Raw genomic sequence first — 25579 nt, 5'->3', positions numbered from 1 at the left:
TTGTATGACAACTGAGCCTCAAATTGAAGTAAGCCATCTATTAAGAGGAGGTCAAACGTAAAGCTTAAATGTCATATGTGGGCACATGCCACATATGTCAGCCTTTTAATGGGGTTGTCAATGTTTCACGGTTCATAATTGTAATAATTAAAACAGCACGTGAAGGCAGCGCGAGTGTATACTGGACAGCAGTGACCCCTCCTGGTCTATTTCTTTACTATGACTAAAACCCAAACACAGGGTGTAGGTAACTCACCCAGATTGTCCAGTTTTACTTGTCAGGTGTTTAATTAAAGAATTTAGCATGATAATGTGAGACCTGTTGATTTGACATGTGATAACACATATGGCTGATTGATTGATTGATTGATTGATTGATTGATTGATTAATTGATTGATTGATTGATTGATTGATTGATTGATCAATCGATTGATTGATTGCTTGATTGAAACATAGTTTGCCTATTTACAAAAGATCCTTTATGGTCCATGCTTCTACAGCAATGAAAGTGTCAGGGTAGGTGGAGGTGGGCCTGAATTACAGCAGACATTGATTTGACTATATTTACAGAAACAAATTTATGAAATGATGCACAATATTTTACATCAGTATTTCCCTCTGTCAATACATTAGATATAAAGCTGAAGAGCTTTTCCAAATCATTCCATACGTCTTGCTTGTAAATGCTATGTACATTGTGCATTACACAAATGCTATGTACATTTACACAGCTGGAATTTACTGAGATCTGAAACAAATACACTGGATCTGTCACAGCTTCTCCCTGAACTTGTAACTAAGAAAAAAAAATCTATTTTGAGACACACAACTGCAGTCAAGAGTTGAGAAAAAAAAAGAATATAATACAAGAAATATTCTAAAGCCAAGACTTTTTGCCTCTTCCTATTTTGGCCATATTGTGCAGTCTAGTTTTAGTGCGTTCTTTTTCATCTGAATTTCTCTTTGAAGTGCACTCCAGCATAGAGTCTGTCTCAAAGGAGATGGCCGGCACCTGGCTGGGGACACCGGTGCCCCTGTCCCGGGACACTGTAGAGGCTGTCTGCAAGACAACCCTTCCGCGTAGAGAGTGTTTGAGCTCAAGCAACAGCGGGTTGTTGTCAGAATATAGTTCCACCTGATGCACGAGGTCTCTCTCTGACTCACAGCATGCAGAGAAGAGGACTCTGAAGATGTAAATCCAGCCCAGGTAATGCAGCTCCACGATGTTCAGGATGAAGCAGCCGAGACTGACGCTGAACATGAAGTTGAGAAAGATGGTCTTCTCTGTTGCTCGAGACACGAAGCAGTCGGTCCTGTTTGGACAGGGGTAGGTCTCACAGCGAAACAGGTGTGGGACTTCAAACCCAAACAGGTAATACTGCCCAATGAGGAAGATCATCTCCATGATGGAGCGCAGCATAACATGTATGATGTAGATAAACAGCACTTGACTGGAGAGCTGGGTTGGGTCCTTTTCTACCTCTCTCATTTGCTCTTCCAGATGGCTCTTCTCCTCACACTGACCTTCCTGAGAGCTCCATTCCTCCTTGTTATAGGGGTCCTCATAAGAACTGCCAGCTTCCAGTGCTGTCTCTTTATCTGCTCCTACATGTCTGCCTCTTTCAAGCAAAGGCAAGGACCTGGGTACCATTTCGACCTCGTTGACCTCTAACTTCTCATTCTTGGTGATTTTTTGCAAGACATAGATGATGTAGAAAATGGAAGGCGTGGAGACGAGAACAATCTGAAAAACCCAAAAGCGCAAGTGTGAGACCGGAGCGAACGTGTCATAGCAGACATTGTTGCATCCGGGCTGCAGGGTGTTGCAGGTGAACTTGGACTGTTCGTCGCTGTAGACAGCATCCCCCACCAGGGCCACCAGCAAGATGCGGAAGATGAGCAGCATGGTCAGCCATATCTTTCCGATGACTGTGGAGTGGTTCTGAACCTCTGTTAGGAAGCGGCCAAGAATGGACCAGTCCCCCATTTCTGTGGAAACACAATCATTGACACACTATTTACAGCAGTCAGGTGACTCATAGTTAAACTGAAATGTTCTCATACTACTCTACACTCAATAGTCTTAACGAGGAAGCGGGTACATGAAAGCAGATGTATTTGCACGTGTATGACTTTCAAATATTGTCTATAAATCCCCTATGAAAGTACAGTAAAATCATAAACTAGCTTTAATACTGTGTCATAGCCTTGCCCTATGTTAACACGTCACAATCTGGTGTAATTTTTCACAATCAAATAAATTGCTTCATTTATAATTAAGAGTTCTTTTATCATGAGTATTTTATACACTATCACTTCAGAACAGCAACAACCACCACTTTTTCTTAGTCATAAATCAGCATCAGTTACTCACATTTAAAGGAAGTTTAGTTATATTCAGGGAGATAACTTTAAAATTCAGTGGTTTAATAATAAATTGTCAGATTAACATATCCACTAAATTCCTCGTGGACTACTTCGTTGAGAAATTCATCAGTAAATTATCTTCTTAAAAGGTAATAAAGGCCAAAAACATAATCGACTTCTGTTATGAAGGCACCTACCTTTGGAGAATCGGAGTTTTCCTTATCCAATGCAGGAAAAATATCAGAGGAAGCAATCTGCATAACTGTATTTTCAAGTGGAACCTGTTGCTGGACGTTATCGTGTCTTTTGAGCTGGATAAGGGAAGAATGGGCTGACCACACATATTCCCTAACTCTAACTGAAACGTTCATTGCACTGTATGTGAATGCAGGCTTTCAATGTACAGTGGGACAAAGATTGAAATGTACAATGGGGGCACCTTCACTGAACAGCCATTCACTGACGAGCAGAGAGTTCAAAGAACGCACTGGAAAGAGTGTGCACAATGGTGATTCATCCACAGAACTGTATCCACTTTGATTGGGGTCTTGTTTTCCAGAAGATTTTAATACTTTGGTCTGAGTGAGGGCACATTACTGATCTGATCTTCAAAATTTGATGTAAAGAATCCAAACAAATAATTTTCATGCCACAGGTGATGAAAGTTTTCAGAATTTGGACCCTGCTGCTTTTATCAACACCCAAATATCAGTACAGAACAAACTTTCGCTAATTAGGCTGATTATAAGCATTTGATTTATTTTATTATTGTCTATTAAATATCTTACAGCAAACATGGAAACAGAAAAGAAGATGTGGAGTGATATCTCTTGCTGGACTTTAATAAAAGATGTTACAATGACATAAGTGTTATCTGAGCCTCTTGGACAGCTGTCTGTGCTTATGAATATCATTTGGCAGCACCTACTGTTCTTGTAGCTCCAGAGGGTATTTTTTTGTATTGGCCGTCTACAAAGTTTGAAGTATCATTTGAACACAGAGAGGAGTCCTGTGTTCCTAATAATGTGTGCTTGCATCTACTTGGATTTATTACCCTGCTCCAAAAAGGAGCAGTCATCATTATCTATTGATATTCACAGAAATATGTAACTTTAGTTTTTTTTTTTCCATTAAAAGACTAAATTAAAGATTAATGAACCTCTCTGAAACAGGTGCAAAACATCAGGATAACACAAAGTCACTCGAGGGAGACTGCTACATTTATCATTTGAGGTATGGTTTGATGATGACTAAAACACATTTGGATCTGAGACTAATCATGAATAAATACACCAAAGGATTTTGTATAGGCTATTGGTGAAGCACACAGAAAGTGCCAGTTCTCACTTTGCAACTGCACTTTTATCAATATATACAGCTCATAAGCAACATTAAAAACGACTTATTCATCCACAGGACTTTATTGTCATCTGATAAATAGGGACTCAGCTTACCATTACTTCAAGAGGTTTACTGAGGTAAATTAAAAAATTATCTAATTATGCAGGGAATAAGTCTATGTAAGACATGACGAGCAAACGATTTTTAACCTTAGATTATACGATGTAAACCATTTGTTCATCGTTTAGATTAGACAGCATGTGTATTGGTTTTGGTCCACTGCAGACCATTCGAGCAGTTTATGGGCTCTGTCGTTTTCATTCATCCCTATCCCATGAATGAAAAATAAACTGCTCTGCACGCAAAGGATTTCTTAGTCCGTTTAAACTGAAATAAGTCTCACTGCGGTGAAGACGAAAGGCCAAATGTTTGTACTGATGAATAAACCTCTTTCCAATCATATATTTTTTCTTTTAAAACGTTCTGAATGTTCCTGAATCACAATTATATCCCAACCACATGCGACAATCTAATATAACAAATGCTCCTCACAGCATCAGCGGAAAAACCATCCAGAGGGGTGTTTAGAAATTCAACTTCACCAGGCTACTCGTGTGGTGAGACAGGAAAGGATTCGGGAAGTCTATCGCGAATGTATTTTTAACATACGTTTAAAGTTACTTTTCTTCGCGAATTTACCTCCATCCTACGAGCCACGCGTACGACGATATAAATGATTTAAAAAAATATAAAATCCAGCACCACCCCCCCGCCAAATACTATGGAAAATGGTTTCGTCCTCGAGGTTACCGGAAGTTGTTTCAGCTGCCATGTTTGGTTGCTTTGTTGTAGGCTTCTACTGGGTTTCCTACAGAATTAGTAAGTGTGGAAATGGAGCCGAGCTGGAGTACGTTTCTGTTTCAAGTAAGTTGACTCTCTGGGAGGGGGAAAACTGGGCTTAGCTCGTAAAAAAAAAACAACCTCAAAATCGTCTCAACTGCTGCGTATCTTAGCAGGAAATCTAGTTTTGTTTTTGTAAACGAGTAATACCAAGAACAAGTAACCGAGCAAAACAATGGTTTATGAATCCAGGCGTCCAGCTGTGAGGCTCGGGAATGACGCGAGAACAAAACAACAAAAAAAAATCTAACCTCAACATCTTGTTTGAAAAAGGGGAAAAAAAAAAAAAAAAAAACACACACACAACAAAAAAAAAGGCGCCTTGATATTTCTTTTGAATATTTAGTTCACGGTTGAATTTACTTCGACAGCGTTTGTGATTTGTGAAGTTTGTTTGCGTGGTCGGAGCCAGCAAAACATGCGGGATCAGTTGCAGCTGCACCGTTACGACCCGGACAGACCCGGTTCTTCTCCTCTGGTCGGGCCGCGAAGAAACGCATCATATCACAGATCATTTAGATTTATTTTATTATTATTTATTATTTATTTTTTTTTATTTAATTTTTTTTTTTTTTTTTTTTAAAGTGGGTGATGTTCAGCGAGTGCTGGGTCAGAGTATACTCCGGTTATCAGCCCGCGGAGGTTCCCCGACGACGGTTCCCAAAGTCGGCGGTGAACTTTCCGCCTGCTTCGAGCCGGCTCGACCGTCAACTAGCCGAGCAGCTAACGACGCCTTCGTTACAACTCGCTGGCTAATTTAGCTCCATGTGGGCGAGGCTGTCGAAAAATGATGCTCGCAACAAAAACAAAACTTAAACCGTTAAAACGCGGACCCGGTAACCGGCTCTCTCTCTCTCCCGTTTATGAACGAGCCGTTTTTTTTATTCCGGTGATCGCGGTGGAAAGGAATTCAAAGTATGCGCACAACATCGGCTAACGCTAGCAGCGAACAGGCACGTTTGAAATTAGCAGCGACATTATGACGCAATTTCGTGGATCGATGTTCTGCCACAAAGTGAGCGCTGCGGTCCGGACGGGCGTCTGAACGCTTCTGGTGGATTACACCGCGTGTTTAAAGATGGATGGCTATCGGTCCATTTCGAAATTAATGAATTTATCTTTAAATTCGCGTGGCCTTTACTTATTAGCCTTAAAGAAAAAAGAAAAAAAAAAAAGAAATGAGCTTTGAAAGGAGCAGGAGGATAAAATGTAAAGACTCGTGCGTGCCAAATAATGAACCCTCTGTTCAGCTTATTGGGACGTTTTTTTTTTTTTAATTTGAATTCTTTAATTTTGCCCGTTTTTAATCCAAGCATGTCTCCTCATCTCGAGTATATCACCACTCAGGGGGGGTCACAGGTGTATTTCCAAGTTTAGACGGGAGTTTTCTTCTGTTTATTATCTTTTGAAGTTATGTCCCAATATATTTTAGTGGGTGGGAGGAACTCCCTCAATGCACTTTGCTGCAGATTCACTATCATTCACAAAAATTACTGGAACCCATTTTCTTTAGAAACCTATCCTAATTCCTTATTTTACACCTACTTCACGTGGTCAGATGCAGGTCAAGAGTTACTGAAGGAGTAGGCAGCACTGTAATCTCAATAACGATCAAGTCACTGTGTTAATAAAGTATGAAACGTGTTGTCGAGAGGGGAAAAGTCGCAGAATAAGTGGAGAGGAGGTGTAGATTTAAAAGTAAAATACCTTTAAGATTTCATGCAAGAGAAATGCAATGTTTCTCCATTCAAAATGATTCTTTCAAGTGTGTATAAAGTTCACATTTAACGTCAACTAAGTTCCTCCTGTTTAATGTAAGGCGAGCAAGAGTTGAGGAATGTGAGTGGGGAGTTGTTTTTGGAAAATGTGTAAAAAAAAAAAAAAGTTATGTTATGTATCGCAGCCCTTTTGGACACAGCCCTTGTTTTTGATTTTAGAGGCATTTGAAACATTTTGTTCTTTTGTCAAAGAGTGATTACTTACTCACATCTTTGCACACTATTCCTGTGTGATGAAAAAGGCAGATGGACAGTGTCGATTTTCCGTGCAGTATCTGGCTTCCAGCCAGAGGCCCTGCATGTATTATGTACCTCACACTGTTACTGTGTCAATTTCATGTAAATCAGTGTGCTGCTATCATTCGGCACTCTTGATGTAAACATATTTATATTTCATTCACCTACCATCGACTGACACTTGCTTTGAAGGTTGTTTTTTTGTTTCATCGTTCTCCACCACGTTATGACTTGCAGGAATGCAGTTAATAAAAAAAAAAAAATAAAAAAAAAGTAATGGTTAAATACTTAGTCAGGTGTTTTAAATAATATATTTCTTTGTGTGAGGCAGCATGTATTTTACTGTTAGTACAGCTGTATCTCCTCCTTTTTTTTCTTCTTTTTATTAATGTGAAACATATTAAAAATCCAGTGTGTGCCAGGCTACAGAAGGAAAGCTGGTGTATCATGTTGTTCAGAACAGTTTGGCTCTGGATGTGTGTCGTGGTACACCGGTAACGCTGCGAGGTAGAGTGCCCCACAGAGAGAAAGTCATAATGCAATCCTTGTGTGCCTGAAACTCCAGTCTGGCTTTCTCCGCAGACTGCAATATCCCCACTCACAAAAAAAAAACCAAAAAAAAAAACCCACAGTATTAACTGTATTATGATAAGAGAAAAGTCTGTAAAAGATGAGTATGCAGCCAGCTATCTTTTGCCTAATTTACCAAAGAATTTGGCTGGCAGACTCCCACACGTCTGGAAGAAAATAGTTTTCATCATGTGAACACAGTGGACTGAAAATGTAAAATCTGGAGTCAAAAGAGTCACTCCTCTTAAATTTGATATAATATTGTATTTACATAACTCTGCAAAACATATAGAAAAAGATTTAGAGAAAGTGTTGGTGGTAGTTTGTTTGATGTACAACTTTGTTCACCAACTTCTGGATCGCGTTAGGTGCTGAACAAGTCGCTTACAGGGGGTTGTCAGGAGAGCTTGTTTTCCTATGAACAGGTCCATTATGACAAACGGCGCCTTTTTAAAATCACACAAAGACGCATTTCCAATCACTGTTTACATAAAATGTGTTAAGGAACGCTTTTGCTCGAACTTAAGCACCCAGTCCTCGTTAAATAGCTTTATCCAAGAGGGCTCAACATTTTGCTCGTCAGTGGCCCCATCGAACATTTTGTGGACTAATTAAATGAACGTATTCAAAAGGTAGACGCTGCAATCTTTCTGAAATTGAGGCTTAATAGTTCCAGCAAGAATCTGTATTTTACCGCTCATGTATCTGGTGTGTTCATTATTTTTACAATCAATCTGTTTGGAGGCATTTTAACTTCTTGTTGCAGTAAAAGCACACATGAAAAATAATTCATTAAAATTAGCTCACCAGGTGTTCTCATCATTATGTGTAACTACGGCGGCTATGCTGCCAAAAGGTGATTGTATAATAGAACTGTTAAACCTTATTTGCTTTATGCATGATTGCAAGTTTTGTTTTAGGTTTTTGAGTAACAAGAGTGTAACACAAAAGCGGAGAGGTATTATTCAGTAATAAGGTAATTATTTGATTATTTCATGTTTGAATGGGAGATTTATTTCTTTTTGTTTGTACTTTCAGCCACAGTCTGGACATTTTAACGGTTTTCCTAGTTCAGGGAGGGAATGTCATTCTTTTCTCTTCAAGGTGAGCAGTTTCATGTAGCTTTTAAAAATGTCTGTGCCATACATATGATACATCAGAAATTTACTGTCTGACAGCTGGCTTAAGCTTTTAAATGTTTGGTTGCACTTTGTTACTTTTGTAAGTGTTGTCAACTATAGTACCTTTTTGTAAAATCCTATTTCTGGCCATATTTAAGAAATGTTGACAGTTTTCTTGAATCAAAAAGTCTTTGTGCTCCAGGAAGTATATGTTTCCTAGACTTAATACCACAGTACATCTGTTTGTGTCTATTCCTTGTTTCTGACAGGACTATTTGCTATAGCGGTGTAGTATTAAATACCAGCCCTGTAGGAGGTTTTGGTTCACTGATTTTAGTGTTTTTTGAGTGAAGGATGATACACTTGGGTACTTAAAAATGGTTGATATCGTTTTCTTATCTGATCCAGTCAAAACCCAGGTGAAAGAATGAATATATCAGAACATCCTCTAAAACATTTGTTCTGTCGCAGTATGACTGGAAAACCTCTACTTGTAGCCTATACCTTCAAGAAACAAGGCACAGAACCTATGCAGTATTTCAATAGATTTACAGCCTATGAAAAAAACAAAAAACCAGGAGGACTTCCAACATTACAGAAGTGATGTTTCACGAGAACTTTTGTCCACTCAGCAAACTGAGTAGCAGCCAAAGATGATAAAACTTGTAAACAACTAAAGAATTGCCTAGGAAAAAAACCAGCCAAAGAAAAATGAATTCTCTGATATTTTAAGTCCTGTTTCTCCTCCACCTCCTGTCCATTTTTGTTATTAGCTATAGTTTTTGCTTGTCTTGTAAAAATGGGGATTTCAGCGAGCAGCTGTAGGGTGTGACACAAAAGATTGAAGAAAGACAGTGCATAATCTAACTCAGACCATGAGCTCAATTCAAGTCTACAGTGGCCCGTGGAGCCATCAGGACACTCCCTCCATTTTGATGTTATTTATGAGGGAGCAGCCCCAGTTGTCAGAGCGCATTTGTGTCAAAATGGTCAGAGCTGCATGAAGGCACAGCAGCTTACAGGCCCTGCACCTCTGTATAGAGGCCAGGCCGTCTGCAGCGGCTACGTCTGCTGTTCACAAGCCTCACAAAGGGGGGGGTTCCCGGCTGGTATCCCCCCCCCCCCCCCCTCCACCCAAACATAAAGCTCCCCCACCGCCCCACCCTTGGTGTGCCAGCGGACGGGTTAGCATTGGCATGATGATGACTAATCCTGGAAGGTGGCAAGTGTAAGCAGGTGCTCAGACAAACGGATGGGTGGGCTTGGTGGCATTCTCCACCAGTTCCCAGGTCCCATTGCGTATGAGGGAATGACGGCTAGTTTAGCCGAGTAGTGTGGTGGATAAACAATGTCCCTGTCTCATGAATAGATGAGCCAAATCAATGAAGATGAGCATACAAAGATCCCCTGCTGAGGCCCGAGTGCATCACTGCTCAGATTTGTGTCTTTCACAATAGGCTAGATGACATAAGGAGGACATTGTGTGGTTCATTTTTCTTTTCAGTCCCCTGTCTCCTCTTTTGCAACTCCTTTCTTAGCTAGCCTTCTTCGATGGATGATTGAACCTCAAAGGGAAAGGTCAAATATTTCACCTTGTCCTTTCTTGGTGGTGGTTGACAACATAGTCGTCTTGACTGTGTCCGTTTTCTGAAAGAAGAGAATTAACTGATAGTTGTTTTTTTTTTAATGTTTAGATATGATATGAAAAAAGGCTCTCGGAGATGGCAGCAGAGTCAGCCGCAGAAACTTAAACAGAAGTATTGAAATAAAACCGTAGAGCAACGGGGGAATTAGAAATAATAGAAAAGAATAAATGACCATTAGGAGCGGTCCCTTGTGTGTTTGATTCTGTGTTATTTCAGTGGATGTAGGAAAGGTAGTCCTTGGGTGAACAGGAATCTATGGCATTTCAACAAAACAAAGCAGTGTAATTGGAGATTTAGACCAACGTCTAGCTTTGGTTTGAACATAACCAACTTAAGCTGTTTGAGGTAGCTGTTATGTCGACAGAGTTCAATTTTGAAGGCAGCTAAAGGAAGGATTAAGTTTGCAGTGAATAAATGGTTACCAGGTGTTTTTTTTTGTTTTTTTTAGCAGCATTTACCAGTCACACATTGTGACATTTTTAGTTTTGCTTTTCTCCAAACTTGCCTTTAAAGTCAAATATTGAAGCAACAACCTTTAAGTTGATAGGTAGGGATGTATCTTGCTTGATTGTTAGATTGTTGATAGTCATTAACCCTCGTCTTTCTGCCTAAAAAAAAAAAAATCACTTTATCACTTTTAGGCAGAGCGGTCTGATTATTGTTTTAGGTCAGCGCTATGGCAAGAAATCCAAGGTGTGCCTGACCTCCTCTGTCAGGAAATTTGATTACTAAAATGAATGAAACCCAGCTTAGCAACTGGTCATCACTTATTATTGCCTTCAGCCATTTTGTCCCAGTTGTGTTGTGGCAGTAGCTGGCATTGGTTTGCACCTGCAAAACCGGTGGAAACGTTGTGTAGTAGGCCACATAAAGCCATTGTGCCATGTGATCTTTGATGTTTTGTCTACTTTGATGACCTGTATTTTTCTGTTTATACATTTCCCTCTTTCACTAAACCACACTTCTGCCTCCTCGCTGAGCTCTGCTGCTGAGCTAGTGGCCTGCTCTTCTTGGCAGTTAAAGTGGACTCTGCTATGCCTCTAATTTGGTATGCCTGCTTTGCAGTCACATGATGAATCAGCACCGTCATGATGGGATAATTTTTCATCCAGTATATTTGGATTATTTTACATTAGTGGCACGCTGCGTCGGTCTCATTAACGACAGGCTCAGTGCCCATTTTGTATTCCATAACATCTCACTGAGCCTTGTTGTTTTCATGCAGTTGTCAAAGTTGACTCTTGTCTCCCAAAAGACTCTAGTGTCACTACAGCTATCAGCAACACTTGTGGTTTGCCGTGGTCATTCTTCTGCTTTTTTTTTTTTTTTACACATGGGGGTGGAGGGGGGCTGTCACTCTTTTGAAACTACAATCTCTAATGTTGGTGTGTCACTAGCTACTGTACTGCCTAGAGGATTCTTATACAATTTTCATCACCCAATGTCTCAAATTTATCTTGGCGCTACTAAAAATGTCTGTGCGTTTGTTTCAACAGCAGGCCAATGAAGCCCTCCACCACCAGCACCAGGTGGCCCAGAATAGCCTGCTGCCTCTTCTTAATGCTGGAGCCGAACAAGTTGACCAGAAGCCGATCCTGCCCATCCAAATAGACCACAAACCACCTTCCAGCGCCGCCGATCTCCTCAAAGACAATGTGGCGAGCGGAGGAGGTCCTCGGCCACCAGTGCCTGTGATAAAGAAGGAGCACAAAGGCAAAACCCCTTTCGTGTGCGGCTACTGTAACAAGGCCTTCCGTGACAGCTACCATCTGCGGCGCCATGAGTCCAGCCACACCGGCATCAAGATGGTGTCGCGTCCGAAGAAGACGGCTCAAACGGCCCCCACCATGGTACCCATGATCGCCACCATGCCGCGAGAGAACAACGGCAACCCTTCCTACATCTCCACGGTAGCGGGCATCCTCTCCACGGCGACCACCTCCGTTTCCTCAGGCGCAAGTATCATGACATCGTCCGCAATGGGCAATGTGCCGCACCAAAACGTCCCCAAGAAACCTGCCAAACCTGTCAAGAAGAACCACGGGTGCGAGATGTGCGGCAAGGCGTTTCGTGACGTCTACCACCTGAATCGCCACAAGCTGTCCCACTCGGACGAAAAGCCTTTCGAGTGCCCCATCTGCCAGCAACGCTTTAAAAGGAAGGACCGAATGACCTACCATGTTCGCTCTCATGACGGGGGAGTCCACAAGCCCTATGTATGTTCTGTGTGTGGGAAAGGCTTTTCCAGGTAAGAGTTTTTTTTGGGGGGGGGCATTTTATCTTTGAGACAACTGGCCCAAAAATAGTTCTAATTTCGTGACATACACTCATGTAAACAGTATGTAGCATTTCTTAACTAGAAAAACATGAGGCGGGTTATCGAACAAGCAAACACAACATTTAAAAGGTGCTTTTCAAACTCGAGCATCTCCAATGTGCGGTTTTTTTTTTTTCTTCATGCTGCCACACAGACTTGTTGCACAGGTTTAAGCCGGCAATTCCTAAAAAAAATTAAGAGATTGCACAGTTAGATAACATTACTGTTTCACTTGTCTTTGTACACTCCTCATGTAGCTCTAAAGGTTGTGGAAGTTATGAATAAGAGGAGTTGTTTAATAGCGTAACATAAACAGGGTTTGTAAAGTTGACTTTAAGTGTCCTAAACAGCCATTATTATGCAGCACTGTGCAACACATTATATTCTTCATCATACAATACCATTATGCCGGTATCGTGTTGGTCCCAAATTCATTTTACGGCATGTGACAACAACCCCAAACATACAGCCAGTCTATTAATAAGAATAAGGAGTCCTGCAACAGGTGGTTTGGTCCCCACAAAACTCTGAGAAAGCTTAAATCCTCAAAAAGACTGTGGCAAGTTCTCAAAGATGTTTGAAAATTTAAAAAAAACTACTTGCCAAGTAACTTGAAAAACTCTACACAAGTGTACTTAAACAAACTGGTGTTAAGGCAAATGGTTTTCATATCAAATATTAAATTGATTTAGGATTTATTTTTTCCTGTTTACTGCACTTTGAATGAATTTAAATGGCCAACAAAAACTTTTCATTGTGTTATTTCTGAAAGAATTCTCCCAACTGCCTAAAACCTACACAGGACTGTTTGTCAGGTACGTTTTTGAACTGTCTCAGAAAGCAGGAGCAGTCGGTTTATAGCGGCCTTTAAATGTGGAGCACGAAACTAAGTGTATCAGGTTTTACTTCGCTGCAGTTATCCAACTAAGTTGATAAACCTGAGACAGGCCCAGTGCCGCCCACAAACATATCTAGAAGTGTTCTCCAGCTGCAGCTAGAGACGGGTCTGTTTGAGATGTGACTTCAGGTTGAAGTGCACTCTTATCGGATGGGAGGATACGGGTCGCGACATCAGACATTCAGGATCTGACACTCATACCCGCTTCGCACTGATGGGTCAGCTGTGCAGCGCTGATAATGTCTTCATTTGTTACACAACTATCAATCGTAGCACTTCTCGTGTGTAGAACTGAGTGCGACGCTGTGAATGTTTTTGCACCGTCTTAAACAAAAATCTGCGCCGTTATCGCCAAATAGCATTACGTCTCCGGCCCTCTGCTGCAGCAGGCTTATCAGTCCATCTGCAAGTGTGGCCGTTAGGATCAGGTGTAAACACCTTTATGTTCCCTCTGTGATCAGACAACATGTTGCACGCTTCGCTTGTTGTCCAGAATAACCCGAGAGAGAGCGGGTGGCTCACAACTTTTCTGTACGTGTACCTGATCTGCAGCGGGCTCATCAGCGTCGGGGAAGATGCACAGTCACTATAGCAAATACTAAAGAGAAAATTGAGGGGGGGGAGAAGAAAGAAAGGAAAGAAAAAAAAAAGATTGTTTTTACAACTGCTCTAGTTTATTCATGCGCTTTCAAGTAACAAGGCTGTTGTAAACAGGAAGTATGCGTCTGAGATCTAATTTATTCTTATGGGAGGGGAGATAGAAAGTAATTTCACCCTCTGGTGGCTGCATTCCTGGGTCATAGAGAAAAGTCCTGATGTCTCTGCACAGAGTTTAAAAATAACACTATGATAAACAAATTCTGACAAACTGGATTTTTCTGACGACGTACCAGACAGCCTGAAAATATCTTTCATGTGTAAGAAACATGCTGACTACGAAGAATCACCTCTTATACATGCTTTCATGTTTTTCTTTGGAATGTTTTTTGGTTGTGAATACAAAGATGGGATTTATCTATTTAAACAAAGAATGCAATGGATGCAAGCTCATATTTTATGCTTTACTAAAAGTGCATTGAACTGCGACCCATAGCAACCACTTGTATGTGAATTATTGAGCCTGTGGTGTTTGGATTAAACAGTCCCACCATAATTTCATATAGATGGATTGTATGGGCATCTAACCTACCAGTGGAGGTTTTTTTTCCTTCTTATTTATATATTTATTTTGGTCGAGCAGTTTAGATTTGTACTTGTAGTGACCCCCTCGCCATTTCAACCACATGTTGAAACAGTCGCACATGGGCGAGCACCAGTGAAGTATCAAGAGAGGTAGGGGGGAGGTGGGGGGACGGGGACGGGGGGGCATCACTTGTCACTTGCAGTTCCCGCCAGCATGTCACAGTCTCTTTCCCCTGGGAATTCAGTGAACCGTGCAGCAACGTTTCGGTCAACACATTTAATACGGAGTAAATAAATATTGTGTCGAAAGGAGGGCCTCAAGATGGCCTCTTCTTTAAACCCTATTTAAACTCTGGGTGTATTGAAATCAGTATTGATGAAGCAGAGACTATTGATAACGGCAGAAGATCAGCACGACTTCAACAAAAACACCAGCGGTGTGTACCCCCCACCCCGGGCCAAGCTGTAACCTAAGCAGTGCGCTGTGCGGGGCAGTTTCGGGCATGCCTCCAACAGGGTGACGTAGGGATTCATCAGCATACTGGAAAGTGAGAATGGGGACTGAATAGCAGGGCACTGAGTCACTGCCACTCGGCCAGCTCTGTAGGCAGCCACTGTCTGGAGTCTGCGCTCCTCGTCAGCGGGACAAAAAGCGAACCTGATTCCGGTTCACGGCACGACTGAGAAGATTCTGCTTGACTCCTCTCATTTGTATTAAAAAATAATCCAGCAGCACGAAACTTTCCGGTTCGAGAGCAGCTGCCAAAGCTGCAGCCCTCCACTCCCTCCGCGATGGCCTTTCTAACATGATTCAGCTCACAGCTTCTCCCGAACTAACACGCTGACAGAGGATGATCGGTGCCAAGAAGAATTTGTGAATGCTGGAGTTTCACTGTAAAGGTCAAGAGGCAAATAGCTGTTTCGCAGTGAACTCTGTAAATTATACAGGAGATAAACACGGAGGATGTGCTGTCATCCATGTTTGCTTGTTGGTTTTTTTTTTGTTAGTTTTACCCTCCACAGTTTTATTTATTTCCGAGGAAGTCAAACCACAAACATGTTTATTAAAGTGTTATTTTAGCACTTGTCAAGATCTCCTTTCAACCATTTCTTTAAGTTTAAGGTATATCACATATTTATGCAAAGTTCAGTGAGAAAGCAAACGCCACTTAAAACAGAGCAATATCTTTTACATTTTCTAAAAATCACATTGATAACTAATTGTTTAAAGGCTGAATTTCTTTTCTTTCTTTTTTTTTTTAAGTTTTCTTCCAGAACTGTAAAAATGTGTTTAATTCCTTCTCACAGCTGCTTTCTGTTGTCAGGAATACAATAGTTCAGTGCCTGCATGGATTAATGCTGTTGTAAATTGAATTAACGTTGTACCTTTAGAGTCTCCTCCCTAATCCTCAGAGAGAGATGTGCAAATTCAGATGTGGATTTTAGTCTAAAAATAACCGACACATTCCTGGAAATTCTCGTTAACATCATCTCCATCGTCATATTTGTAATGACAAAGATGCTGGGAAAAGAAACCGACTGTAATAATAAGCAAGCTGTCAGTTTATTCATGTGTCAAGTGGGAAATGCAAAAAAAAAACAACATCCTCCATTTCATTGTGTCGCGTGTTTGAAACTAGGTCAAACTGATTCACGCACGATTGATCAGGAAGAATTAACCGGCATTGACTGAAATTTGAGGGATTTTTGTGCCCGACCGCTCATTATCAAAGCAAACAGAGCACATCCGTATACTTCTGCACTTACAATGCATTTTCAAATTTGACATTTTGTGCTTGTGAACTTACATGGCGCTCTTTGTCAGTAAATCATACGCACTTGTTTAAGTTTTTCTTTGTATGTTTTCCTGGTCAAATTACAACTAAAGTAAATGTAAAATTACTGTCAGTAATAGTAATATTAGTAATATATAGACAACATAATATCTGCTTTACAATTGACCTGTTTTTCAAATAGTTGGTGATTTTTCAGAGCGAAGACACCACTATTAAAAGTCAAATCTCATTATATGAATTAATGATTGTAATCTAATAATATGAATTATTAATAGACTGTAGCTCTTTAGCGGCTCTTATCATCACATGTTCTGTGCTTCACTAGGAGTGTGGATGAACTCGTGCGTCTCACTGCATCACCATCCAAAGATTAAATGTGTTGTTTTTGTGTTGTTGTTGTTGTTGTTATTTAGGCCAGACCACTTGAGCTGCCATGTGAAGCATGTGCATTCCTCAGAAAGACCGTTTAAATGTCAAGTAACGGTAAGTGTCCTGACCGTCACCGTCCACATCCTTCTTCTTTTTTCTTGTTTTTTTTTTTTTTTATCACCGTTAATGCTGTTGTTTGGACCCCGCTTGACCTCTGACCCCTGTCTGCTGTGCGACCGCAGGCCTGCACCTCCGCTTTCGCCACCAAAGACCGACTCCGCTCCCACATGATCAGACACGAAGGCAAGGTCACCTGCAGCATCTGTGGGAAGATGCTGAGCGCAGCCTACATCACCAGTCACTTGAAGACTCACGGACAGACCAACTTTAACTCCTGTAACAAAGGTGTGTCACACGTGTCAGAAACGCACATCTTAACACCGCCGCGTCACCGCGCGCAGTAAAAGCCCTTTTTTATTTTTTTATCGGAAACGCTCGGTCCCGTCCCCCGACGGCAAACGAGAGGACGTGCGCGGGGGGGTCGTCCTCGGGACGCCGGTCGCGGCGAACGCGCCTCTCGGTTTACCGGCACCGCCAGAAAATCGCTGTCTTGCGATTGCGACGGTTAAATGGTAACCCGTCCCACGTATTTGCCGGAGCTCGCAATTTTGCAAAATTCGCGCAGTTAAGCTTTTCTGGAGGCGTCCCGGCCCACGCGAAGCCCTTCTGGGGGGGAAAAAAAACAACCCTCCTCGTTCACGTCGACCTCTCCCTTCAGCATCATCATCAAAACTAACCTCATGCTGGTTGACAAGGGAAAAAAAACAAAAAAAGGTGACGGGGTTTATGGGAAATACGGTCCGATCGTGAGAATTACACCGTTACGGTTGTAAAAAGGTTTGAACTTTGAAGATGGAGCCGATGTCTTGTATGTTGCGGTCACATGCTGTTTTCTAAAGCTACGTCACTTCTTTGGCTCAGAAGTTGAGAACCAAAAAGTCTTTTCCTGTATTTCAGTGATCTGCAGTCTGGTTAATATCAAAGGCAGTGATTATTTTTATATATATATATATATATATATATATATATATATATATATATATATATATATATATATATTTTTTATATGTATATTTTTATATATATATCTATATATATATAGATATATTTATTTTTTTTTAATATATATCTTCAATAAATTCTCAACGTGCAGTTTTTGCCACAGAAAAAAAAGACAAGACTTCACAAACCGCAGCACGACTTTATTTAAAAAGCCGCCGCAAAGTCGAGCACTTTTGAATGCAACGATCTAAAAAAAACCCTGTGAAGGGAGTGATTTACCCCAGGTGTTACGGGGGAAATAAAAAAACAAATCACAATTGGTTTTTGTTGTTTGTTTTCTTCTCACTAGGTCAAACTAACCAAGGTCTTGTCTGTAAATCTCACGCTCGATGATCTTGCTTGCCGTCTCTTAACGCTGTAAACAAAACAGAAACAAAGTGGCGGCTTCTTGACTTACATCTGATGTGTGATTTATTTTTGTTTTTTTTTGGTATCTCTAAACTCCTCAAAAGACGGTTGGCGGTCACATCGCTGTAAGTGAAGCCTCTGATATTCGGCCCCGTCACCCTGCTGGCGTCCTGTTTTAGGACTGCTGAAACCTTTTTTTTTTTTATATATTTTGCTACGTGAACCTGCAGTCGAGGCCGCTGCCGGGTTTTTTTATATATTTTTTTTATCTCCTATCTCCCGACTAATTGGTTTCTAGCTGCGGAGCGTGAAGGTAAATAGGCGGCGTTGTGTAATGAATTCTGCCATTCTGCTTCAGCGACACCCGTGACCATTTCTGCTCCCATCACCACGGCGATGAACCGGGTCAGCGCCAACCACAACAACCACCCCGTCACCATAGCCGCGCAAATGAACATTAGCACCAACACGGTCAACATCACGTCCCCGGTCAGCCTGCAGCACCCGGTCACCATCACCGGGCCCGTCAACATCGCCTCCGTCAACATCCCCGCCACGGCCTCCATGAATATCGCCCACCCGGTCGCCATCACGACCCCCATGGCCATGAATATAGCCGGCCCGCTCAACATCGCGATGAGGTCCGTGGACAGCATGCCGTTCCTGTCCCAAGTCTTGCCTTCCTCCCCGCCCTGGTAAAGGAGGAGAAGACGGCGTTGAACTGGCCAAAAAAAGAAAGGGAAAAGTGAAGTGACGCGAGAGGCTCCTGTCCTCACATTTGCACCGCGAGCCCAGCTTACACCCCCCCCCCCTCCTTCCTCCCCTCCTCTCCCCCACCCCCTTCCTCCAACAATATTCACTTGATCGAGGCCCTGGAGTGGAGTGGAGTATTCCTGAGCTGCGCGGGCCGGTAGGAGCTCCCGAAGTTGCAGCTGCATCCCAACCAAGTTGAAATGAGTGACTGACGTGTGGTGCAGAACACTTGAGTAGAGTTTGAGTAGGATTTATCTTGAAATCAGGACAGCCGTAAGACTTTAGTGTAGTCAGTTAGAAAGATGAAACTGTGATTTGTATTATGACAAACGAGACGAGAGGATTCCTCAAGGCCCTCTGGAGGACTCCGTTGGAAAACACACCTGTGCTTTTGTAAAAGGGAGATGTGAAATGGACTCGAGCAATAACTACAAATTGCCGTTTTTGATGTTTTGCAGCTTCTCTCCCAAAGCCTCTGGGCGTTACTTTGTATGTTGTTGTTTTTTTTGTTTTTTTTGTTTTTGTTTTTGTTTTTAACTATAGCCTGCTAATCACTATTTAATGTAATAGGAAATGAGTCTAGTAAAAGGGACAGCAGCTTCCAATTGCATGGAAGACTATTTTTTCACGATGCTCTAGCGTTTCTTTTTCTTCTCGGATAGTAGATATGCTCTCGAGGTACAGTGACTAATGTGTACAGTTGACATAGTAATGTATTTTCACGTCAGCATTTTTAAGTTGTTTTATTTGTCGTTTGCTTTTGTCACTCAAAGTGGGGCACTTCAGCAGCGTCCTCTTAACTGACACATTTCTGCTTTGTTTTCTATTTGTACGGAAACACAAAGGTTTTTATTTTGCATTTTATTTTTGCCTGTTTGTAGTGTTCATGTTTCCACGAAGTCCGAATGGAATGAGTCTTGCACTGAAAGCATATCCTACACGCAGGTGAGCAGCAGTATTATCAAAGATCAAATCGGAGTCTTAAGTGGTTTGCCGGCCTGCACTTGAGCGCCATCTAGTGGCTGAACCTGGGAAAGGCCTTTGTAGTGAAGCTTTTTCAGGCTGTTACTGTCATCACAATGGTGACTAAATGGTTTTGGCTGACTCTTCTGTACACTGTTTTTTTTTGTTTTGTTTTGTTTTTTATTTTATTTTATTTATGTATCTGTTCTAGCCCCATGATGATACTAAGGACCCTTCACTCAGGAAACACACAGAAAAGCCCATCACTCATGAACTCGGTTGTATTTTTTTAAACTGCCATCTACTGTGTACCTTAAATTTCGACTTACTTTCCGTGTTCTTGCTCGGATTCCCTAAAGCATCACGCTGTTCAACAACTTGACTTCAGTCAGGAACACGAAGTTGAAAACTTATTGATTTTTAAATTGCCGTCCATTTAAAATGATCATCGACTGTACAACGGAATGAATACTGTACCTTTTTTTTTTTTTTTTTACATTTATTTTTTTAGAGTCCAGTCGAGTCTGCGTAGATATGTGGCCCGAGAGCTGGACGAATCGGATGAAATGCGAGTTTGTGTCCATTACAAAAACGAGAAAGTAAAAAAAAAATGGGACAAGATTGACGTTGCATGACCCTGAACACTGTAACTGTTGAAGTATTTTTTAATGAATGCCATGTTATCTCAGCAGTGTTGCAGCTCCTTTTTTTTTTCCTTTTTTTTTTTTGAGTTGGTTCAGTTTATACTGCAAAATGCAATATGCATGTTTGTCTTTTTTTTTTTAATTTTTTTTTTTTTTCTCCCAACTTTTGTTTTAAACAGAAATATTAGTGTTAGCTGTTTTTGTTCTTATGCATTTACGTAGATACACTATAATAGCCTGTTTGCCAAATTTGAAACAATGTGATGAATATTTCTTGTGGAATTGAACATCTCTTTATTTTTAAGGAAAAATTGTCAATTGGAAATTCCAGGACCCTTGTAAAAGCAGTTGAATGTATATCTTTGTACAAAACTATTTTAGTTCCAAGGATATGGTAGTTACAATAGATGTGAAAGATAAGATAACCTTTTTTATAAATCTTTTGTATTAGAACATTAACATTGATAATTTTGTATATATGAGAGGCTAGGCTTTCTGATTAGCAGAAAGGTCAAACATTCCTACATTTTTTTTAAATGTACGTTTGTCAAATTATTACAACATGCGCAATGTTATGTGCCTTTTATTTGGGTTGTCTAAATAAAAGAAAACTATCAATTGTGTTCATGTATGCGGTACTGTTTAGCCTTAACGCAGCGCCACAATTACAGACACTTAGGAGCTTGTTACCGCTTAATAGTATTTACAACGATGTTTAGGATTTTATGTTTTTCTATGTTGTAAAACTCAAAACGCCAACCTGTACTCCCGATATGACAAACAAAATAACTGGAGGTAAATATTGGTCTCAATCAAATTGGTGTTTTTTATTTTTAATTTTTATTTTGTATTATTATTGTCACACTGTGCCAACTCTTTATTAACCGATCTCCAAACAGACTCCCTTCTGTGCAGCGTCCGGTTTCCATTCATGTCACAACTACAGAAAAAAAAAAAGAAAATCAAACCTATTTAAATGTTCTTCTTAACGGAGTCTTTGTCTCTTTTGCTTTTACTTTTTTTTGAAGTATTGAAACGCACCAACGTTGTGAAAACCGTCTTCAGCTTCAGCGCCGGGCTTTGCTCTTGCTCAGCTCTCGCGGGTGCTACCTAAACGCTGATAAAGTGACGCAGGCTGCCGCTAAGTGCAACCAGGAGGATCCTGGCCTTGCTGGAGATGGCAGCTTAACGTGTCAAGACGGTGGGGGGGGGGGAGGGGGGGACCTTTTAAGCTAGTTTTGGAGTTCTTCTGCCATCTATAGGCCAAAAAACTTGATTGATTGTAGCGTTGAAACCAGTCTTCGGTTGTCAAAACGTGAATGAACGGGGGGGGGGGGGGTTGGCCAAATACTGTTATGGTGTCGTCGTAAAGACAGAAGTGCGCATTTGGTTGGATATTTCGATAACACTTCCACCGCACTACGATTCAGATGGGAAATATTCTACTCTCTACTGTGCTACGTTTAGTTAAGACGCTTTAAAGTTGAAGATATCGCTCAATGGACGATATACCGAGCTCTTGTAGTACAATGTATTGTTCATGAGTAAAGCAGTGGTGTCTGACTTGTTTGCCCTCTAACGTCTTGCATAAAGGCAGCGTGTGGTCAGGCTGGTGTTTCAAATGTTTAAGCCGCCACCAGCTCCGCCAAGCAGGGATTGTTTTTCCCCCTCGTGTAGTTTCATTTCTTCTGTCGGACTTTTCATGCCGGACTTTTACTTGTAATGGAAGTATTTTTACTTTGCTGTACTGGTGCTTTTACTGAAGTAAAGTATCTGAATTCTTCTTCCATCTTCTGATGTAATTAACCGTCAAAACCGTCAACCCAAAATTGCCACGATTCTGGTGAAGTGTTCTGCCCCCAACGTCAGACCAGCAGAGAAAGTATTGAAAGCTGAATGAGATGAGACGTGTGTTTTTTTTTTTGTTTTTTTTTTTACAGTTGTCCAGTAGATGGTGTTGTCTCTGCACATTTTGTCATAGTAGTCCTCTGTCCCTGTGGAGTGTGGGCAATTTACATCCATCTGTCTCATCCGAGTTTGAATTTTATTGGAACTGGGGGACATGCATTCTTTTAAAATGACTTAATTTAAAAGGCAGAGACTAAATATATTCGCTAATTTAGCTGCTATGTCCGATGTAGAGGTCAACTGGAGTTCACTGCTGTCATTCTTCCTCCTCTTCCAGATTGCGTATGAATGCAGTCATTTCAAACAGGCAATGGGTATGGTTCTATGTTCTTAAAGAGAAAAAGGAAAGGAAACGACCTCTATCAAACAGACGTTCAAACTTTTTAAGATTAAGTCACGCGCGGTGCTTCCACCTAACTGGGTCTCTCACTCAGTATTTAAGGAACTAAGTGACTTTCTGCACTGCAGACAGGAAAAGGTACAGTATATGTGGTCAGTTCCTCTTAAAAGGCTGTGGACTGAGGTATGGTGTCATGAGTGAACGCAGTTTGAATGGGGACCTTGCTCAACCCACCTCTTGCAGGACAGTTCCTCGATTGAAACACCGAATTTCCAGCAGCCCACACGGAAATGAAGGGAGTGGTGATGAGATGGACAGTTAGGTCATCGTCATGTACAGTAGCTATCAAACCTGCTCGTAAGAGTGGTCCTGAACCAGAGCTGCTCAATTTGGGGGCCTGCGGGCCAAGTTCGGCCCAAACTTTCCATGTTTTGGCCGACCAGCGTTTGACACGCTCCTACTTATTCTCCCCAAAAGAAGCCTTTGGATGCTTTGTGTTTTTGACAATAACTTCTGCAAAAAAAATAATAAAATTGCCAATAAGCAGATAGTGTTTTAATTATTCTAAAATTGTATTTTACATTTTGTGTAAAATAGATGAAATATTACTGAGGTGTAATCTCGCATAACGTTTGGCCCGCAGCCCTCCCTCCAGATTCATTTTGGCCCTTCATATGAAATGATTTGAGAACCTCTGTCCTACATTTTGACTGCTATTACTCATTATCTTTCAAAACCAAAAGCAATTATTGCATTTCACAGTTGAGCTACTACGATGTGTATTGTGTATTTATTTTGGTACGTATTTTTTAATTCTAATAATAAAAACAAAATATTAGAATTTGCATGCACTCGAGGTCAAACTCGTACCTCAGCCGACAAGAGTGTGACCTTTCGTTGAACGTGTAAATATTAGAATGACGTGTAGATTTCTGCTGGAAATGTGACATTGCATTTGCATGCAGAATGAGGCCCGCCCACATTCCTGAAAGCTGAATTCAAATGATGCATCCAAATGGTGCAGTGAGCCGTGTGTGCTGTTGCCCGCGCCGCGGTCCTCCGGGACAGACGGCACGGGGCAAAGGCCTAATATGTTCCCTGTCGGGGGCTCAGCCTCCCCGCACCTGAAGGCATGCCTCCTGGAAATCCCGGCCGGCAAAGACGTTGGAATCAGACTGTCCACTGTATAATTTAATCTGAAGCGGTGAGCCCCACGCTATGTGTGATGTCTTTGGCTGTCCAATAGGACCACAGTTTAAACGGCTTAACAGGTCGTCAGGCTGGGGAAGGATCACGCTGTCCTCAGCCCCGTGAGTTGTGTCAGCGAGCTGTCAACCATCTGATCGTTGCTTATGCGCCACCGTTTTTATATATATATATATATATATATATATATATAGTGCAGCTATTTTCTGAATGATGCACACTGTTTATTACTCAACAAAGGTCAATTGATTTTTATAAAGTATCATTTAAGAGGAAAGAAATGTGTCGGACATATCTCTTTAAAGCCTTCTCTACCCCTGACCCCGCTGTTGCCACTTACTAACTTGGTTTTGAAGGCAAAGAGCTGAAGTTGGCTCGTTCTGCTGGCATATATCACCATCAAATCTGTGCTGTTAATACAGCGCCACTCAATTTACAGAGTGGTGGACCAGCAACAATAAGCTCATGCCTGAAAGTTAGTCTTGTGCCTGCTTCGTTTCTGCAGTTTCATAATAAATCAATGTCAGTTTTTAATGTTGAATCGGCAGACTTTACATTCACTGGTTTCAGGTGATTGGAGGTTGACTCGGTGGTGCACCGAAAGACCCCGAGTGAGGTTCCCGATTCCTTTGTTTGTTTGTCCCCCCCCCCCCCCCTACCTCACATGGCCGTCTTGATTTGTACATGCGACCATGAGAGGCTGCTATTCGGACTCTTGCGTTTTTCCGGCCGGTGTGAAGACACAGCGCAGTCTCTCCCGCAATCAGAAGAGGAGAAGAGACGGATAGACAGATGGAGAGGAGGAACACAGGGCTCCATGAGAAGTGACTCACGTTCCATTGTATAATCAGGGTATATTAAAGGAAGGAACATCACACCCTCATTGCAGCAATCAGCCATGTGTACTGTTGCTTAGTGGTTGTCGAAAACCTGCGCATTCATCCCACCCACATACTGTACATATATGCACTGTCCTGATAGGAGGACAGGCGGTCTACCTTTGTCTCCACGTTGCAGTTAAATCCTTTATTTTTAGCGTGGAATTGTCTGCGCAGGATTAAGGGGTCACTTTTATTAATTTGCTTCTCTTTTTTTTTTTCAAATCTTTTTTTTTATAGTTTACTTTGTATACTTCCTGTAGTCTATAAAACATATTGCTGAAATCCTCATCCCAGCAGGCCTTGCGGTGCGTCCGTTTCGCTCCGAACAGAGTAATGACGGCGCACGGTGCTGCGAGAGAGGTGAAAGGTGGCGATTATTCCTGGAGCCCGAAGCCACTCTGGATTTGTTGGCCTCTGTGCTACTGTCCAATTGTGACGTACCAGGAAAAAGGGGAATAAACTGGGGCCCAGAATTCCTCACAGCACCCCTGTAATGACCCTCTCGTGTAATTATTTAACAGCACTTTTTTCCCATATCTGCTTGTTGTGATGTAATATAGGCCTGTTGCACCACAGCCATTTTCACTTGTTACATCAGGAGAAGCACAGATGGCTCTGTTCCTTGCAAGCATCCTAGAAAATTCATAGCAGTGAGCCAGCATGTAATGTACAATATGTCTCTTCACCTCAAACACTAGCATTGCAGGAGAAGCAACAATTCAAACGGAAAAGAAAGCAACGGCGCTGGTTGATAAGTGTCCCCGTAAGTCGCAGTGTGACGGTGTGGGTCAGCATGTACAATACCGAGGCGGCTTAATGGATTTCAGCCATCTTTAATTTGACTATTTACATCTGTGCTTTGCGGCGTAAGAGCGGCCTACACCGCAGCCT

At 41.6% G+C, this 25579-nt stretch overlaps 2 protein-coding genes across 3 annotated transcripts; one reads left to right on the top strand and one right to left on the bottom strand.

Moving 5' to 3' along the window:
• Positions 1–740: 740 nt before the first annotated feature.
• Positions 741–1988, bottom strand: LOC138195960 (gap junction delta-2 protein). The gene has a single exon (XM_069145614.1). The coding sequence runs from the start codon at positions 1986–1988 to the stop codon at positions 879–881; it is 1110 nt and encodes a 369-aa protein (XP_069001715.1). The 3' UTR covers positions 741–878.
• Positions 1989–4533: 2545 nt separating this feature from the next.
• On the top strand, positions 4534–21346 carry LOC138196602 (vascular endothelial zinc finger 1-like). 2 transcript variants are annotated; one of them, XM_069146812.1, is made up of 6 exons: positions 4534–4633; positions 8233–8298; positions 11458–12209; positions 16568–16637; positions 16766–16928; positions 18352–21346. In XM_069146812.1, exons 1-6 carry the CDS (start codon positions 4601–4603, stop codon positions 18690–18692), a joined length of 1425 nt encoding a protein of 474 aa, XP_069002913.1. In that variant the 5' UTR covers positions 4534–4600; the 3' UTR covers positions 18693–21346. The 2 variants fall into 2 exon arrangements, with proteins under 2 accessions (XP_069002913.1, XP_069002914.1); XM_069146813.1 differs by lacking the exon at positions 8233–8298.
• Positions 21347–25579: the final 4233 nt, after the last annotated feature.

This window comes from Embiotoca jacksoni, unplaced genomic scaffold (genome assembly GCF_022577435.1).
Source record: "Embiotoca jacksoni isolate LCO1_2020_lvr unplaced genomic scaffold, fEmbJac1.0.p SCAF_13, whole genome shotgun sequence".
NCBI classification, from domain to species: domain Eukaryota; kingdom Metazoa; phylum Chordata; class Actinopteri; family Embiotocidae; genus Embiotoca; species Embiotoca jacksoni.
This window is presented reverse-complemented; position numbering and strand designations above follow the sequence as displayed.

What these genes read in the sequence shown, in the direction of transcription:
- LOC138195960 (XM_069145614.1), bottom strand. Translation starts at nt 1,988, where the DNA reads ATGGGGGACTGGTCCATTCTTGGCCGCTTCCTAACAGAGGTTCAGAAC.
- LOC138196602 (XM_069146812.1), top strand. Translation starts at nt 4,601, where the DNA reads ATGGAGCCGAGCTGGAGTACGTTTCTGTTTCAA. An exon ending in GTCATTCTTTTCTCTTCAAG is followed by an intron (nt 8,299 to 11,457) that starts GTGAGCAGTTTC and finishes TTGTTTCAACAG; the next exon opens with CAGGCCAATGAAGCCCTCCA. An exon ending in CTTTAACTCCTGTAACAAAG is followed by an intron (nt 16,929 to 18,351) that starts GTGTGTCACACG and finishes ATTCTGCTTCAG; the next exon opens with CGACACCCGTGACCATTTCT.